At 48.7% G+C, this 17,484-nt stretch overlaps 1 protein-coding gene across 2 annotated transcripts; it reads right to left on the minus strand.

Annotated features, from left to right (window-relative positions):
- Positions 1-10,320: 10,320 nt before the first annotated feature.
- Positions 10,321-15,050, minus strand: LOC123448357 (E3 ubiquitin-protein ligase At3g02290-like). Of its 2 annotated transcripts, XM_045125205.1 has the most exons (5): positions 14,916-15,050; positions 13,973-14,378; positions 13,504-13,613; positions 11,875-11,949; positions 10,321-10,684 (listed from the first exon to the last, which is right to left on the minus strand). In XM_045125205.1, the coding sequence occupies exons 1-5, from the start codon at positions 15,033-15,035 to the stop codon at positions 10,658-10,660; spliced, it is 738 nt and encodes a 245-aa protein (XP_044981140.1). In that variant the 5' UTR covers positions 15,036-15,050; the 3' UTR covers positions 10,321-10,657. The 2 variants fall into 2 exon arrangements, with proteins under 2 accessions (XP_044981140.1, XP_044981139.1); XM_045125204.1 differs by lacking the exon at positions 11,875-11,949 and having other exon boundaries at positions 14,916-15,048.
- Between the last annotated feature and the right edge of the window lie 2,434 nt (positions 15,051-17,484).

Genomic DNA, 17,484 nt, shown 5'->3' on the forward strand with positions numbered 1-17,484 from the left:
TAGACTGTCTCAGCGAGATGCTCGTGCAAGAAAGCGTTCTTGACGTCGAGCTGATGGATCGGCCAGGAGCGGCCAGTAGCTAGGCCGAGGATGGTGCGGATCATCGCCGGCTTGACCACGGGACTGAAAGTCTCGCCGTAGTCGACGCCGGCTTGTTGCGTGAAGCCGCGGAGGACCCAGCACGCCTTGTAGGGAGCGAGCGAGCCGTCGGGATGGAGTTTGTGCCGGTAGATCCACTTCCCTGTCACCACGTTGGAACCTGCACGACGAGCAACCAAATCCCAAGTGTTATTCTGCAAAAGTACGTTGAATTCCTCAAGCATAGCGTTGCGCCAATTGGGATCCTGCAGGGCAGCTTTGTAGGAAGAGGGAATGGGACTGACGGCGGTGGCGGAGGTATGGAGGCTGAGCTGGGGTTTCGGAAGATGGAAACCGGATTTAGCGCGGGTGCGCATGGCGTGCTGGTTAGTAGGAGGGGCGGTGGGAACGGCTCGGGGAGGAATAGGCGGTTCGGCAGGTGTAGGAGAAGGAGAACGACCGGGCGGAGGCGACGCGGGTGCGGCAGGCGCAGAAGAAGCGCTGGTGCTGGGGCCGGCCGGCGAGGGGGGAGCAGAGCCTGCATGCGATATAGGCGGGGAGATGGGCGGGAGATGCGCGTGGGACCCGGTACGAGGTAGGTGGGTAGGATCCGTGCGGTGGGTAGGTGCGGCGGCAGGCGCGGTGATTGGTGGCAGAGGCGCACGGGCGGTCCAAGGTAGGTGGGAAGGCTCCGCGCGACAGGGAGGCGCGGGGATTGGCGGCAGGTGTGCATGCGCGGGCCGAGGAGGGTAGGTGGGATCCGTGCAGGGCCCAGGACGAGGTAGGTGGGGTGGGGGCACAGGATCGGTGGGATCCTCTGCGACTGCCTATGACGGAGCGGACCGCGGCGCGTCGTATGGGAAAATGGACTCGTCAAAAACTACATGCCGCGAGATGATGACTTTGCGGGTGGCGAGGTCAAGGCAGCGATACCCTTTGTGTTCGAGGGGGTAGCCGATGAAGACGCAGCGAACGGCACGGGGGGCAGCTTGTGAGCAGTGGTAGGGTAGACGTTGGGGAAGCAAAGACACCCAAACACCCAGAGGTGATCGTAGGTGGGGTGCTGGCCGGAGAGGCGGGAAGAAAGGGGTGGCATTGGCGATGGCGGAGGAGGGACGCCGGTTGAGAAGGTGGGTGGCAGTGTGTAGGGCCTCGACCCAAAAGGTGGTGGGGAGGTGGGCGTGTAGAAGGAGTGTGCAGAGGACATCATTGGTGTTGCGGATCATTCGTTCGGCCTTGCCGTTTTGGGGTGAAGTATATGGGCAGGAGAGAGGAAGGGAGGAGCCGCGAGAGGAGAGAAAGCTGCGGAGCGATGTGGTGAGGAATTCGCCTCCGTTGTCGCACTTGAGGCACTTGATGGGGACACGGTATTGTGTGGCGACGAAGGCGAAGAAACGAAGCAGGGTGATAGATGTGTCGGACTTAGAGCGGAGGGGGAACGTCCATGAGAAGTGTGAGAAGTCATCGAGAACGACGAGGTAGAACTGGTAACTGGAGACGCTGGCGACTGCTGAGGTCCATAGATCGCAGTGCACCAAGTCAAAGGGAGCAGTAGTATGAGAGCGTGAGGAAAAAATGGTATTCTTGATTGCTTGCCTAATTGGCAAGATTCACAAACATGAAAAGGCAGACTAGTACGATTACATGGTTATTGAAGAAAAGATTTAGCTAAAGTGGAAAGGGAACTATTGCTAAGGTGTCCGAGACGCTGGTGCCACAGGTCGCCATCGACGGAGAGGGTCTGTTGGACGGTGCTGGAGCTGAAGAACAGGTAGAGGTCGCCGTGGCTACTGGACGTCATGAGGATGCGGCGGGTTTTGAGGTCCTTCACAACAAAACCAAAAGGATTAAATTCAATGGTGCAAGAATTATCACGGGTGAAACGACGAACAGAGATTAGGTTTTTGATTATGGTGGGAGAGACAAGAATGTCGATGAGAGAGAAGGGGCCGAGACGGGTGGAGCCAGTGGCAATGACAGGGATCCGTGAACCGTCGCCGACGACAATGCCATTGGAATGACGCGAAGAAGCAGAAGACAGTTGGGAGAGATTACCCGTCTCACAAGTGACGTGGGAAGTGGCGTCGGTGTTGAGGAACCACTCGCCGGAGCCCTGCTGCTGTTGCTGCTGCACGATGTTGTTGAGGGCAGCTTGGAGGGCGGCGTAGCTGTCCCAGGGAGCTAGGGTAGAGGATCTGCACGCCCCAGCGTTGTAGACTTGATGCTGCTAGCCTGGCCGGGGTCCGGGGACACCAGCGGAGTTGGGCACCGACCAGGGCACGCGGGTCTGCTGCGGAGGTGGGAAGGGGCTCCCGTACGGGTCGAAGTAGCCCATCCATGGGTGCGCGCCGAGTGGTGGATGAGGGGAGCCGCGCCCAGCAGGAGCAGAGTTGCCGCCCGGGTGGTTGCGGCCACGGCCACGACCACGCCCGCGGCCACGCCCACGGTCGCCGCCGGAGGAGGGCTCGGCAGGAGACTTCCCCTTGTCCGCCTGGTTGCCGGAGTAGGGGCGGTCAGAGCGCGGCCCCCAGAGGAGCCACCGGGGTTGGTGCCGATGGAGAGGGCGGTGGCACCGTTCGAGAGGCCGTCAACGCGGGCGCGCTCGTTTTGGGTGATCTCCTCGAGGAGGAGGCACGAACAGGCTTGGACGAAGGTGGGGAAGGGTACCTGGAGGGGGAGTACCATCGCGAGCACGTGGAAACGGCGGCTTAGGCCGTTGATGAACTGGAGCGTGAGGGTGCGGTCGGTGATGGGTTCGTCGACGTCGTCGAGTGCGGCCGCCAGCGATTGAAGGTGACGGACATACTCGGCGACCGTCAAGTCGCCCTGGACGGTGCTGCGGAAGTCGGCCGAGAGGTGGAGAGCACGCCCGGCCTGGTTGTCGAGGAAGAATAGACGGAGGGTGTGCCACACCTGGCGCACCGTGCTGGCCGGGGACACAACGATGTCATACAGCTCATCAGAGATCGTGGAGTAGATCCACCATATGATGGTGATATCATCGTTGCGCCACACGACGTCTTGGAGGAGAGGGTCGCGTTCCTCATCGATGTGATGTTGAACGTTGTATTTGCACAGAATACAATAGAAGAGGTGGCGCCACTTGGAGTAGTTGCCGACGGCGAGGTCCAGCTTGAAGCGGAGGAGATGGGTGATGGTGGCCGGGAGACCGTCAGCAAGGGGCGGCGCCGGAGCGTCGGGAATATCGATGGTGGGGACGAGGGCGTTGCCGACACCGCGGTGGAGACGATCCGCAAGGGGTGCGGCGTCGGCCGCCGCAGGGGCGCCGGGAGTGCCGAGATCGAGGGGAACCGGTGGTGCAGCCGGGGCGCGGGGAGGGCCCGGCGCTGCAGGGGCGGGTGGGATGGCAACAAGAGGTGCCAAGGGAGGGAGGTTCGCCGCTGGTGCTAGGTCGGCAGAACGAGAGCGGCGGAGCACGCGATTCATGGCGGAAGCGTGGGGTGGATCGAAACCTGCTCAGGTACCAAGTTGGATTACAGAACACAACACACACTTGTATTCACATATGATGGGGCTATTTATACAGCAGATGTACAAGGGGGGTGAGGGAGATCGTGAGCAACAGTCGTGGCCCGAGCACGCCGTGTGTGCGAGAGCTGGTCATCGTGCGCGCGCAGTGTGTGGCGCCCTGGAGAATCGGTCACGCCTGTTGGGCCTCGGCTGGCGTTGTGGGGCGTCTGACAGTGGGCTTCCAACATACGTGCTCATCCGCCATATCTGCCAGCCAGCATCGGGAAACGATGACCGCAGCCGCCATGGGCCGAAGTCAGCATGAACCGTCGCAGATCAAGTCGGAGACGATGCTTCCCATGAAGCTTCGATAGACCAGCAAGGAGTCGTCGTAGCGCCACCGCCTTCGCACACCCACGCAGTTGTCGAAGGCCGCCCATCTTTACACACCGGTGCCGCCCGCCGCACAAGCTGCATCGTGTGCCACCAACCGACTGTCGCCTCAAGATCTGATCTGCAAGTCATCGCACAGTCGTGTGAGCCCACGTCCGCTCAGCACAAATGCTCCATGCATCGTACATGCGCGCGCGCCCGGCGCTAGCTCACCACGACGACCACACTCCTCCGCGGCAGAGTGCCCCACAATGCCCTAGCCCTGTTTTTTCTTGAAAGATCCAGCAGCTGGCTAGCTTATATTGAACAAAGCAGGTAGAAAGGCGGGCTACAACAAGGTGGGATTGATCCTAAGGATCAAGGAAAAAAAGAAGAAGAGGAAAAAAGGGAACAACATCCCAGAAAAGACCTACGAACTTCTTCCGGTGATTCCCCGAATGGGTGCTCGAGGCAGGCCGCTCCCGCCTGCCTCCAGAACTCTATGGTAGGCAGCTCCGACTCTGAAGGAAAGATTCAAAGAAGAACTATGCCAGGATGGCGCCGTGGAAGACCACCGAACGGACCAGCTGCTTCCTGTCATCGTTGCCACAGGGGCCCCGCCGCCGCAGCTCCGACTTCACCGCAACAAACAAAACCGAGGTAATCTCACGGACACATCGGAGAAGGGCCGACTACCGCAACCACCGCAACGCCTCCGACTTCACTCACCCCATCATCGTTGCCACAGCAGCCTCGACGCCACAACAATGCTTTCCATCACCTAACCTTCCAACACACCCCTTGGTCCCTCTGACCGGATTAACCTCCAAAATCGATGCCCTCAAGAGGGGAGCGACGTCAAATGCCGCCAACGACCGACCCTCGGGTCTGGAGTTTCCTCCGGAGTTGTCCCTCGCAGAGGAAGAGAGAGCGTCCCGTCGACGCCTTCAGGAAGGTCACGGCGTCCACGGACGCCGCCGTCACAGGCTCCAGCCATGGCCAGAAACGGGTTTTCACCCAGCCCTCGAAATCCTCTCGTCGACAGCCAATCCGTCAGCCCACCTTCGGACCTCCTCTACGTTGCACCTCCACCACGCATCAGCCACCCAGGCAGCCAAATCTTGCATCCCCATCGCTGCAGCACGATGGGATGCTCTCTCTTGGCCCGCAACCAACACCACCGCGCCGCCCAGCAGGAACGACGCCCGAGCTCCGGGGCCGCCCCGTCGTCCAGCCTCAACCCCCCTGCAGCACCGCATCCGCACAGCCTCCAGCAGCCGCCGCCGCGCAGATCTGGCGCGGCCACAGCAGCCCCCTCATGCCCCACCACCAGCTGTGCCGCCGAAGCCCGACCGGGGCACCTGATCCCAAAGCCCCAGGCACCGGAACCCTGACCTGGGAGGGAGAGGGGTTGGTCGGGGGCCTTCACTTGCCTATCCCTGAGAGGGGTCATCCGCCGCCGCGTAGATCTGGCGCCGCCACAGCAGCCCCCTCACGCCCAGCCACCAGCTGTGCTGCCGAAGCCCGACCGGAGCACCGGATCCCCAAGCCCCAGGCACCCCCGCGCCACGACGCCCGGCGCCCGCGCCGTCCCCAGGGCGGAGGGGTTGCTCTGCGCCGCCCCCGACCACCATGAGAACGTGAAGGCCCCGCCGCCGCCGACCGAGCCCCGGGACGGCGGCGGGGGAGACAGGCGAGGGAGGGGAGGGGCTGGGCGGCGGATCTGGGCTCCCCCCGGTCGCCGCGTGGGGCGACCTGGGAAGGAGGGCTCTGGTCGAAATTCGACCAACTCCTTGGTCTTGTGTGGATGGCTAAACTGCAATATTGAAAGATGCCCTAGCCCTGTGAGAGGGGACAAACAGAGTGCCACATCACCATCATCGTTGCACAGGCTTTGCCGGCAGCGCCTCCCAGCAACTACTAGGGGAGGGAGATCTAGGTAGGAGGTAGTTCCCCCGACGGGTTTCGCTCGGGTCGACCACACGAGGGCGATGCCTGGGCCTTCCAAACCCAAACAAAAAATTGCGTGAACTTGTAGATCACTGAACTTGATAATTGAATCCCTGCAAAATTTTTGAGTTAATGTGTGGGTACTTAATGGACGTGTAGATAAAAGGAATTGAGTAAATTAGTGGAGAGGTGCTGCAAGGTCATACAGGTTAATGGAGGGAGCTAGGCATCAGACTACTGAAAACATGCATCCATCATACTACTGTTGACCGTCAGATAGGAAGAAGGGTGTTCGTCGGATCTACTGATTTAAACCTGAACGGAATTAGTAGCTTGCTTCCTGGGATTGCCTTCATCAATCATGGGGTCCGCTGATTGCATCATATTTAGGCCCGTGTGAAACTACTGGTTCCCTGATTAGGTGTTACAGTATTAACTGTCGATTTGCATGGGGTTTAAAAACAGACTAATCTAAATTTGCATCCAGTGCAAACAATACTCGCATCCACCCTGGTTTATAATGTCGTGTATCAGTTCAAGTTAAATAAAATTATATTATGTTTACATTCATCGCATAATTTTCTTATGTGGTGAATGAAATCCGCTTCGATTTATTTACCATTTTATGTGTCATTTAACATGATATTTTGTTTCAGAAGCATCACACTATCTTGCTTCCATCAACTAAAGAATTGATTTGAACATGCTTCCTTGAAAAAGGAAATCATTCCACATGTTTTTGAAGCATCACAATCTTGTTTTCAATGACTAGAGAATTCATTCCAAATAAATATCATCTTGCTTCCATCGGAGAGAAAAATATTTCCAATCATATAATTACACAAGGTTCCAATTCGAATTTTGTATTTCTTTGCAAACAAATTGCAATTGTCAAATGGAGAGCATGCTTCAACAGGAGAAGTCAAATTGCTTACATGCGTCAATTTTTCCTAATTTAAAAGTGATCTAGACATCATGTGATGGAAGGTCTGATGCCTAGCAATAACTAAGGTGCCCTTTCCCGAGGGCTTTGATCTTCTTCATTGCATTGTCCTTGAAGTTGTATACCCTGAACATGTGAGCCTAGAAGATCACTACCCGAACTCAACTTGTCTTTTCTGAAGTAAATGTATCTGGCCTTGATCTCTGGGCGCCCTCGTCGTCGTCATACAAGCACATGTGAGAAATCAAAGAAATAAGAAGAATTGCTAACAGAAACAAATGATTCGATGCCAACATGCAGTACAAGCACACATATTTGTGGAGTACAAGCACAAAGAAATCCTAATGATTGTCAGCCAAGATCTTGGAATGCAAGATTTGGGTGTATATATCTAATCAAGCATACAATTGCACATCTGATAAAAATAGTTGTACGGAAGCAAAACCTTAGAAATAAGAAACATACTTGTTCAACATAGTACATCAATAATTTATTAAGAATAAAATATTGGAAATCAACATTAGGGAACTAAATATGATGCATATATCATTAATACCAGATAAGAAAGTAAGATTGGTACCATCGTAGTATGCATCTATTGTATTGTCAATACAAAAAATCACTTGATGGATGGAAGAAAATTCATAGAGGAACGAAAATAAATGTTTACTAACTAGAAGCACCCTGGTGAGAAGCAAAAAATTGCAGTGGCTAAGGTACCATTACTTGGAAATTTGAAATTTTGAAAAAATACAATAGAAACAAAAATAGCCACCAAATGGGGAATATGGGAGGCTGAAAATATGGGAACTTTAGATAACTAATGTTGGCCTGAAGCATGGAAATCCAGAATGGATAAAAAAAACTAATTCTGGCAGCAAGATGATGATGCAACTTCTGTGTCGCCAACTTCCAAAGTAGAACCGGATGATGAAGGCAACAGCGCACGATGGGGGCGGAGAAGGGGATCTAGGTGAGGTCAGCGAGCTGCAGGAATGGCTCGCGGTGGTGCGTGGAATTAGGGATGATGGATTGAGGAGGGATTAGGGAGAGAGATTTACGTACGGGGGTTGTGGGTGCTTTACTCGGATGGGACTCTTTTTCCTATTTTTATTTTATAAACAAAGCAAAATCTTTATCATTAGATTTCATCAAATCCACGGCCTTCGAGTGGTCTGACGTTGTAGTTTCTTCATCCTACATATAGAAAGCGTTTCCCCAGGTTAATACTTGTCATCGCTGAAATGAAACTGGTTGTAAGGGGTTTAAGTTGAAGGACATTGTTAGTAACCGCCTCTGTAGAATGGGTCGCAAAGCCTAGTGAGCTTCGGCTCGTCAAACTCATGTCCATGGCAACGATGAGATCGTTCTCAACAACGGTGGCGGCGGCGGCTTTATCTTTTTTGTCCGTCGCGACCTTCCTCCGGCTAGCCCTCTTCACCGTCTCCTCCGACATGCACAACTTCTTCGGTTTCTTTTTGGGAGCTTCGGCTCGTCAAACTCATGTCCATGGCAATGATGAGATCATTCTCTGCAACGGTGGCGGCGGCGGCTTTATCTTTTTTGTCCATCGCGACCTTCCTCCGGCTAGCCCTCTTCACCGTCTCCTCCGACATGCACAGCTTCTTCGGTTTCTTTTTGGGCGCACGACGCCGGCGACCACGTTGTTGAGACGACAACGAGGTTGGGAGCATCGTCCATAGCGGAGATCATTCTCCGTAACGGTGGCCTTGCGTCACACGTCTTCGACTACGGCGAAGGCGGCGGCTTTATCTTTTTTGTCCGTCGTGACCTTCCTCCAGCTAGCCCTTTTCGTCATCTCTCCAAAATGATAACTTCTTCAGCTTCTCTTTTGGGCACACGTCGCTGATGACCATGGTGTTGACCATGGCGTACGAGATGGAGACGACAACGGAGTTGAGCGCGTTGGTCATAGCGCAAGCGCAAGGATGGAACGTTTTGGGAGAGGAGGAAATGGGGTGAATGTCCAACCGACGACGGGACATGGGAAGGACAAGGGAGTGAGTCGCGGGCACTTGCGCCAACGCAAACCTGGCTCAAATTCCGCCGCGACCTTCCTCCGGCTAGCCCTCTTCGTCTTCTCCTCCGACATGCTAACTTGTTCAACTTTTCTTCTGGGGGCACGGCACTGTCGTGTCCTATGACATGCTAACTTCTTCAGCTTCTCTTTTGAGGGCACGTCCCTGGTGACCGTGTTGTTGATCATGGCATACGAGATGGAGACGGGAACAGGGTTGAGCGCGTCGGCCATAGCGCAAGCGCAAGGACAAAGTGCACTCGACGACGGGCCATGAGAAGGACAAGGGAGTGAGTCACGGACGAAATCAATGTTTTGACCTTAAGCCTGAACTATACAAAATGAACTCTGTTTGAAACTATTTTACAATTTGACCTTTTGTCAACGTCGAAAAACGTGTCGTTTCTTCTCCATATAAAAACTATTTTACAATTTGACCTTTTGTCAACGTCGAAAAACGTGCCGTTTCTTCTCCATATAAAAACGTCGAGATAGTTCGCGTTGCTGCTCCATATGAAAAGGCCAGGGCCTTTGGCGTTTCTGCCACATATATTTGAGTGTTCTAACAATGATTTCATCAATGCTTGGCTGCATGCCTAGATTTAAAAACATGTTTGGGTAAAAAACATGTTTGATTTAAAAACATGTTTGGGTAAAAAACATGTTTGAGTAGAAACGCACGTTTCAACGAGCCTCACGGCCACTTAATTATCTATGAAAGAAACGCCCAAACCTCTAACGTTTTCAGAAAAGCTTCAAATGTCAAAGAGTTTCAACGAGCCTCACGGCCACTTAAATATCTATGAAAGAAAAGCCCAAACCTCTAACGTTTTCAGAAAAGTCAAAGAGTACTTAATTATCTATGAAAGAAACACCCAAACCTCTAACGTTTTCAGAAAAGCTTCAAACGTCAAAGAGTTTCAACGAGCCTCACGACCACTTAAATATCTATGAAAGAAACGCCCAAACTTCTAACGTTTTCAGAAAAGTCAAAGAGTAACATAAGCTATCTTGGCATTTTCATATGAAGCAGCAACATGAACTATCTCGGCTTTTCTATGTACGGCCGTGAGTCGTACATGCTTGCGCCTACACAATCCTAGCTCAAATTGCGTTTGCGTCGCCATGTTAGGCCGCTTTTTTGTGCAAATTGCGTTTGCGTCGCCATGTTAGGCCGCTTTTTTGTACGCATGGACCCAAATGGATGAAATAAGTCACCCCGTTGGAGTTGACCTAAAGATGTGACATACTCCCTCCGTTCCAAAACATAAGACCTTTTAGGAATTTCACTGACATACGAATCTATACTCTAAAATATGTCTATGTACATCCGTATGTAGTTTATAGTGCAATCTCTAAAAGGTCTTATATTTAGGAACGGAGGGAGTAGATCTGAAGTCATCTCCTGGACGGTTATCTCCAGCACGGCTAACACTATTGCAAAAAATAAGAGGTTTCCACAGAACCATGGCATTTCATACGATTATTATATTGACAAATATCATCAACTTACAGCCTCCCAGTGACTATCACTTGAGGATCAAAACATGTCGCAACAGCGCAGAGGCACAAACCAAGGGGAACAAGTTTCCCCTGCCGGCCATTTGAAAGAAAATTAAAAGAAAGAATTGTTTATATGCACCGTTCCAACATATCAAGGATCCCAATATACTCTACTAAATAGAGCACGCTGCTGGTTCAATACTTACAAAGGTATATTTACAGAGTATCTGTAGGACTAGGTACCTATATTTTCAGGTTACCACATGAGATGTTAATCCAAGACACTTAGTCCAGCCTAAGGTCTAAGTCGTCTCGTGGAACTCCATTTTCTGCACAGGATCACGATGGAGCAGAAATCAGTTAAATACAGGGAAAACATACAGTGAAATAGATTGCAATGACAACAATACACATCTGTCAGAGTTTTTGACTACATCAAATCCGAGATGACAAAATTAGCTTACTAAATGACAAAGGCGACAAACATCAACAAATGCGATTGTCCATTGTTAATTCTAAAATTTTCAAATACTTAACATCAGAATTAGGTAGACATTATTCAGCCCCAAACAACATTCTCCTTGCTATTTGTATCTGTCCAACGCGGATGTTAAATTTCCCTTCCCAGGAAAAATACCGATCAGCCTAGCCGAATAGGATTAATAGTCCCGTATCATACTTAATGATACGTAAGTACTCCCTCTGTAAACTTTTATAAGAGCGTTTAGAATTTTAAGACACAGCCCACAAATGGTGAATTAGACCATTCTACCGTCAATTTGAATTCGTGTCGTCTTCCTCCTCCAGGAGCTCATGTCGTCCCCATCCTCCAGGAGCTCCCGTCGTCGTCTTCCTCCAGGAGCTCGTGACCCCTCCCCCCGCCCCCCCTCGTCCGGCAGAGCAGCTCGAACTCCACATCTGCAGGACCTCCTCCGCTACTCGTCGTGCAGACCCATCTGCAGGACCTCCTCCGCTCCTCCACAGCAGCAACCACATCTCCAGTATGCCGCTCCTCCTTGCAGGATGAGGAAGACGAGCATTCCTCGCCGTCATATTCGAGCAGGACAAGGCTGTCTGGACCGCGCTCGTCTCGCTCCTCCTCGACCTCGGTAAAAAAAACAGCTTTGCCTCGAGCAGGAGAAGGTGGCGCACGCGATGTCGGCGAGAGGGGGAGGCGGGGCCAGAGGGAGAGCGGGCGCTGGCGAGCTAGGGATTTTGAAGTGAGGGGAATCGCGAGTGAGTGAGTGAGGTGAGGGAGGGGCAAAATGGGAAACGACAAGATTTTCGTAGCGTTACGGAATTTGAACTGCACTTCCTAAACGCTCTTATAAAAGTTTACAGAGGGAGTATAAACCAGGCCGATAGTAAGCTGCCAGGCATGCACCATGCCTTGGGTTATGAGGAGATTAACAAACTGAGAAATCCCAGACTATTAGCCGCCTTATTTTCCGGTATTCCGATGCATGAGAACTATTAACAACCTATCTAATATGAGCGAGGAATAAGCTCAAAGCTTTACCCATATTAATGATATGTCACTTCCCAAAATTACCGTCGTGGCGAAGCAACTGCTTTCAGGTTCCACATGTGAAACCTGCAATCAGGACAGTTTAACCATATGTACTTTCAACACTAACTACATGTTTGGGATGAATGGTGATCTGAACACTACATCAATATATTAGGATAATCATGCAACTGCAGTTTCATATCATGAATTTACGGAAAATAAGGTAAAGTAACAAACTAGTAGAAATGGTGCACAATACATATACTACTCCCTCCGTCCCAAAATAAGTGTCGTTGCTCTAGTTCAAAATTTGTACTAACTTAGTGTTAAATGTGCGACACTTATTTTGGGACGGGGGAGCATATCACTAAACTCTCTAGAATTGGAGGCTTCTCATTCAATGAGGTCATCAATTTAGAATTGGGTGATCGATTTTGATCGGGTCAACAATCTTTCACTCAATTATTTAAGCTTCCTAGAATTGGAGGCCTCTCATTCAATTGAGGTCATCAATTTGGAATTGGGTTACTCATTTTGACCGGGTCAACAATCTCTCACTCAATTATTTTAATTAACTGTGCTCTTTTATTTCATTGAGAAATTAAATACTGAATTTCGTTCATGATTTTGACCAGGTCAATAATTTTACATATCTATTGGAAGCAACCGGCCGATAAAAACTTAGCAATCCTAGGCACCCTCTCATCACCTAGAAACAAAAAGCATCAACATGTGATATTGTAGCATCAATATAGTACATGTATCCACCAACATAGAATTTTTTCCCACATAAGTATGAGTTGAGCAGCAAATCACAATATCACACCACGGAAGCCCACCAAAACACCGCATTATATGAATAGAAAAGAAAAGACACACCATCATCTTCCCCACTAACCAAACCTGATACTCACTCCGTTCTAAAATCTAAGATGTGTTAGTTTATTGAAAAGACTACTTTTTTTTAACTTTGATGAAGTTCAAACGCAAAAAATATCGACATCTACAATACTAATAATAAAACATGAAAATTCATTTCATGATGAATCTAAGAATCCGATTTGATATTATGGATACTCATATATTTCTAAAAAATGTGGTCAAATTTGAAGAGGTTTGACTTTAAAAAAATAATATACCTTATATTTTAAGATAGATTGAATACAAATGAAAATACAAAAACATCAACAGCGCAGCAAAGCACGCCCAGTCCTTCTAGTACAATTAAAAGTCGGACCTATTTAAATACAAAATGGATCACCTAAAGGAAGTAATACAGACTTCCTGCAATGCCCACACCGTTCCAAAGTAAACTTGGACTACTGAATCTCGTAGTAGACCAAAATGCAACACCACACCACAATGGTGCTAAGAAATCAAGTTACACCCTATTGACCAAACTTCAACGAACAAGCAAATGCTCCGTCACAATCATTGTATAAAGTAATTAGAGTCCTGCCCAATTAAAACGCAGAAATACAACACCTAAATAAGTAAAATGCAAAGGCATGTCCTGTAATGCCGACATTGTTCCAAAGTAAATATGGACTACTGACCTCGTAGTAGAACAAAGTGTCACAGCATATGGAAATGGAACTAATAGATCACTGGATAAATAAAAAGCTAAAACAAAGTTACCTTTCCACAAACAGGGCAAGCCTCACTTCTTTCGATCCACTCATAGATACAGCCAAGGTGGAAATGATGTGAGCACTGCATTACTATCCTAGGATTCTCCGAAGTATAATCTGCAATTTAGATAGGTAATGGGTATCAGGTTATCTGATTTGAGAGTTTATTTCAATTAACCATCATAAACATGAATTTATGACACGTGTGAATAATTTATTCAACACCCACCGTGTTCTAAAGCAATGGAATATGTATAGAACGATTGGGCTACCCAAGAAATTAAATTAGTGCCACAAAAGTTCAAAACGATTCATTGATTTGGTCATATTCGGTCATGCAATATAACATAATTAATGCTTATTGTTTCTAGAGTGCTCTATTTCAAGTGTTGCTAATACTATGAAACTAATGCGCTGTACAAAACTCACTCACATCTTCCTGATAGACTAATAAACTGAAGGTTAGTGAGCATTACCTTCAAGACATGTTGGGCAGACATCTTCATCTTCAGTAGATGGAGAAAAGTAGGTGAAATAGTTTCCAGATTCCTTTCGGGATAACTTATCTCCATAAGCAGAGCTGCATCTTTTCATTTTTGTGTCATAGTTTGTTTTACTTGGCTTGTCGACTGAACTCATGGTTTCCATTTCCTCATCATAATTTGGTCTGAGTGGTTCTGATTGCTCTGGTGAATGGCTTGAAGGATCATGCCTTGATGCAAACCAGTTGTGCAGAGGAGGGGAGAATCTAGGATCATCATATGGCAGTGGTCTTGGAGGTGAACGATATGTATCGAATGAACTTTCAGATGAATCAAGAGGGGCGGCTTCTACAGCTTGAGAAACAGAGTGGAGAGTTCCAACTCGGAATAAAACAGTGTACTGAAAAAAAGGAGATACAAATGTAATGGTTTCGTACCTGTATAACCTCAATTCATGTTAAAGTAAGGAGCTTATTACAAGAGACAGAAAATTTAGCAGGTGAGTGGAACAAGAAGCAATTAGCAATGGTCGTGTCATGTTTTTGGTTTCTATAAGCTACCAATCACATCAGGTGTTCACTGCAAAAGGCTAGTTACTACAGAATTAAAGGTTGTGTATAAACAAGGCGAAAGTAGCAAAGAAGATACTTGTTGATTTGTTCTTTCCTCTGCTCGTACAATGTGATAAATCTTGGCCGTGACTCCATGTAATCCGACAGAAGAGCACATTGTTACCATTGAAATCGGTATAAGCATATCCAATACAGGTGCTTAATTACTTGTGCACATCGGGTTGTGCTTAACAGAAAACAGAAGGAAGTGTACTTGCACGTTAAAAGATTGTGATCCTCTAGGACCAAAAATTAGAAGTCAGACATACGTACTAATCTTTATCACACCAACCCTATGGCAATCAAGCAACGGGGACGAGACTTACAGCGTTGATGAGCTGCTGGGTAAAACACCCGAGGCACATGCAGTTCCTAAACGCACCAGAAGTCTGGTGGCCATGGTGGTCGGAGTAATCGGCTTGCAAACACGAGCAGAAAGCTCCCATGACCCCCCCCCCCCCCCCCCCCAAAAAAAAGCCCTCAAAAGAACTCCAAGAACCAAGACCCTGCAGCTGACGGGCCACCGACAGGGTACCAACTCCACAAAAGTAGCAGCAAATCGGCCCCCGACGCCGGCCTCTTGGCTACTATTATTACCCACAAAAGTACCAACTCCTGGAGACGATTATTACCTACCAATGGAGGCAAATCAGGCCGTGCGAGAGAAGATCGGTCGTATCAGTGGAGAAATGTTGTCCAATCCGATGGTTGAACTCAATCCCCGAATTAATTTTGGTGGAAACAAATGTCTAGTAGCAGTAGCATTAGCTCAGGATACCTTGGATAGGTTATTGGAGAAGAAATAGCCGGCGGAATTCGATCGCCCACGGAGAGCCGATAATCGAAGCAGGCTAGGGCTAGATTACAGCAAGGGACGGAATCGCATCAGGTCGGCGCTTCAAGGGCGTGAGGAGGGGGAGATGGGGCCGTCGGAGGAGGCGGCGAAGACGCCCTTGGCTTAGAGGCGTCAGGAGGATGACGAGGCGGGGGTTTCGACGACGCGGGGCAAAGGGGATTGAGGGAGGGGAGAGACTTTTGTGAGACGGAATCGAACAGTACAGAAGGAGAGGGACGGAGGTGCCGAAGTGAGGCGCTCACGGGTGCCCAGGATCGCACGCGTCAGCACTCAGCGGCTGCGCGCTACCATACATGATCTTTTTTTTCAGTTTGCGGGATACAGTACCGTACATGATCTTGTTATACGTACTCCCTCCGTTCTTAAATACTCCCTCTGTAAATTAATATAAAAGTGTTCAGATTACTAAAATAGTGTTCTAAATGCTCTTATATTACTTTACGGAGGGAGTATAAGTCTTTTAAAAGATTTCCTTAGATGACTACATACGAAGCAAAATGAATAAATCTATACTCTAAAGTATGTCTATATATATCCGTACGTAGTTTTCTAATAGAATGTCTAGAAAGACTTATATTTAGGAACGGAGGGAGTATAAGGATATTTCTTCTTGAGAAAACTTTGAATCTATTTGCCGTCATGCCGAAAAAAAATCATCATATAGTACAATGAATAGAGGTGGAATCAAAAAATTTAACCAATAGGTTCACTCACTAACTAGTTACGAAAAAATTTATATAAAATAAATCCTGTTATGCACCATATCATAAAAAAAAGAAAAATCTAAATTATGACGTGCACACGGTGCGTTATTGTGCGGCGGGCACGTGTGCGCGCATCAAACAGTCCGAGAAAGGAATCGATATATGTAACAAGCCCCAAGACGCTCGAGAGTGCTTCTGTTTTTGACTTTTTGACCGGGCATTTTCTTTTGCCCTCGCTCTCTCTCCTCGGTTCCATCAACGACGATGAGAGAGCTCGCCATGCCAGCGACCGCTCACGCTGCCCAAATCATGAATCTGCTCCAACGCGAGCTCATCTCTGTCTAAGGTGTGTGCAACAACCACGAATCCACACGTCATTTCTTTCTCACCCATGACTATCTCTGGACCTCGTGGGATGACTTGAAATCATGGCCAAGCTTTTGAGGATGAAGAGGGTGAACGGGGGTTGGGTCTCCGGCCAGGGGTCGTTCTTCAGTCAAGCGGCTTGTGGACGGTGCTCCCATCACCATGTAATTGTTCTTTGTAAAATCTAGACAACGAGTGGCCTGACGAGCATGGCAAGTTGGCCACCAATCAGACAATTTGGTTTACCTTTGATTAGTTCGTATAATTAATCTGGAAAATATGGGATAAACAAGTATTATTTGAATTTCGAGTATAACAATCTCAACCACTTTTTGTGGCAACCTGATAAAACTAATCTCGCAACCTGATAAAAGCAATCTGGCAATTAGGAAGTAATGTGGCAACCAAGTCATTGTATCTCAAAATTTAATAATCTAGCAACCTGATAAAAGTAATTCGGAAATTAGATACAATAAATCCGGAAATTTAGGAGTAGGCAGTAATACAACCGATCAATCTTGTCAGCTACTTTTGTTTCAGTTCCTTTGAAGCTTCATTTTTCTCCTGTGTTCATCCCTAATTCTCGTTCTTGACAGTCGGATATAGGGACCAAACTAGTGAAGTCTTTTGAAGAAGATGCGCATGGATACGAAATGCGAGTGACAGGGATCGTAGGTGAAGCTTCTTTTTGTTTGTTTAGAAGAATAAGCACGGTGGAGAGGTGAAAGTGACAAGCAAAAGTTGAGGCTCATGTGTGTGTTCCCAGCCCACAAGCGAACACACTGTTTAAAGAAGCAAGCATTTTTTTCTACGTGTAGTGTGTCAGAGCAGCCGTCGTACGGGAAGGCACATATGCGACGCTGCTACGTAGTGATGTCCAACAAAAAATACAGTATTCAAAAAAGCACAATAAACAACAATACGATGTCACTTATCACCCATATTGGTTACTCTAATATTGAAGAGTTC

Source organism: Hordeum vulgare, chromosome 4H (genome assembly GCF_904849725.1).
Source record: "Hordeum vulgare subsp. vulgare chromosome 4H, MorexV3_pseudomolecules_assembly, whole genome shotgun sequence".
In the NCBI taxonomy this organism is placed as follows: Eukaryota; Viridiplantae; Streptophyta; class Magnoliopsida; order Poales; family Poaceae; genus Hordeum; species Hordeum vulgare.

What these genes read in the sequence shown, in the direction of transcription:
- LOC123448357 (XM_045125205.1), bottom strand. Translation starts at nt 15,035, where the DNA reads ATGGGAGCTTTCTGCTCGTGTTTGCAAGCCGATTACTCCGACCACCAT. An exon ending in CTGCCCAACATGTCTTGAAG is followed by an intron (nt 13,614 to 13,972) that starts GTAATGCTCACT and finishes TCTAAATTGCAG; the next exon opens with ATTATACTTCGGAGAATCCT. An exon ending in CTTGCCCTGTTTGTGGAAAG is followed by an intron (nt 11,950 to 13,503) that starts GTAACTTTGTTT and finishes TCCTGATTGCAG; the next exon opens with GTTTCACATGTGGAACCTGA.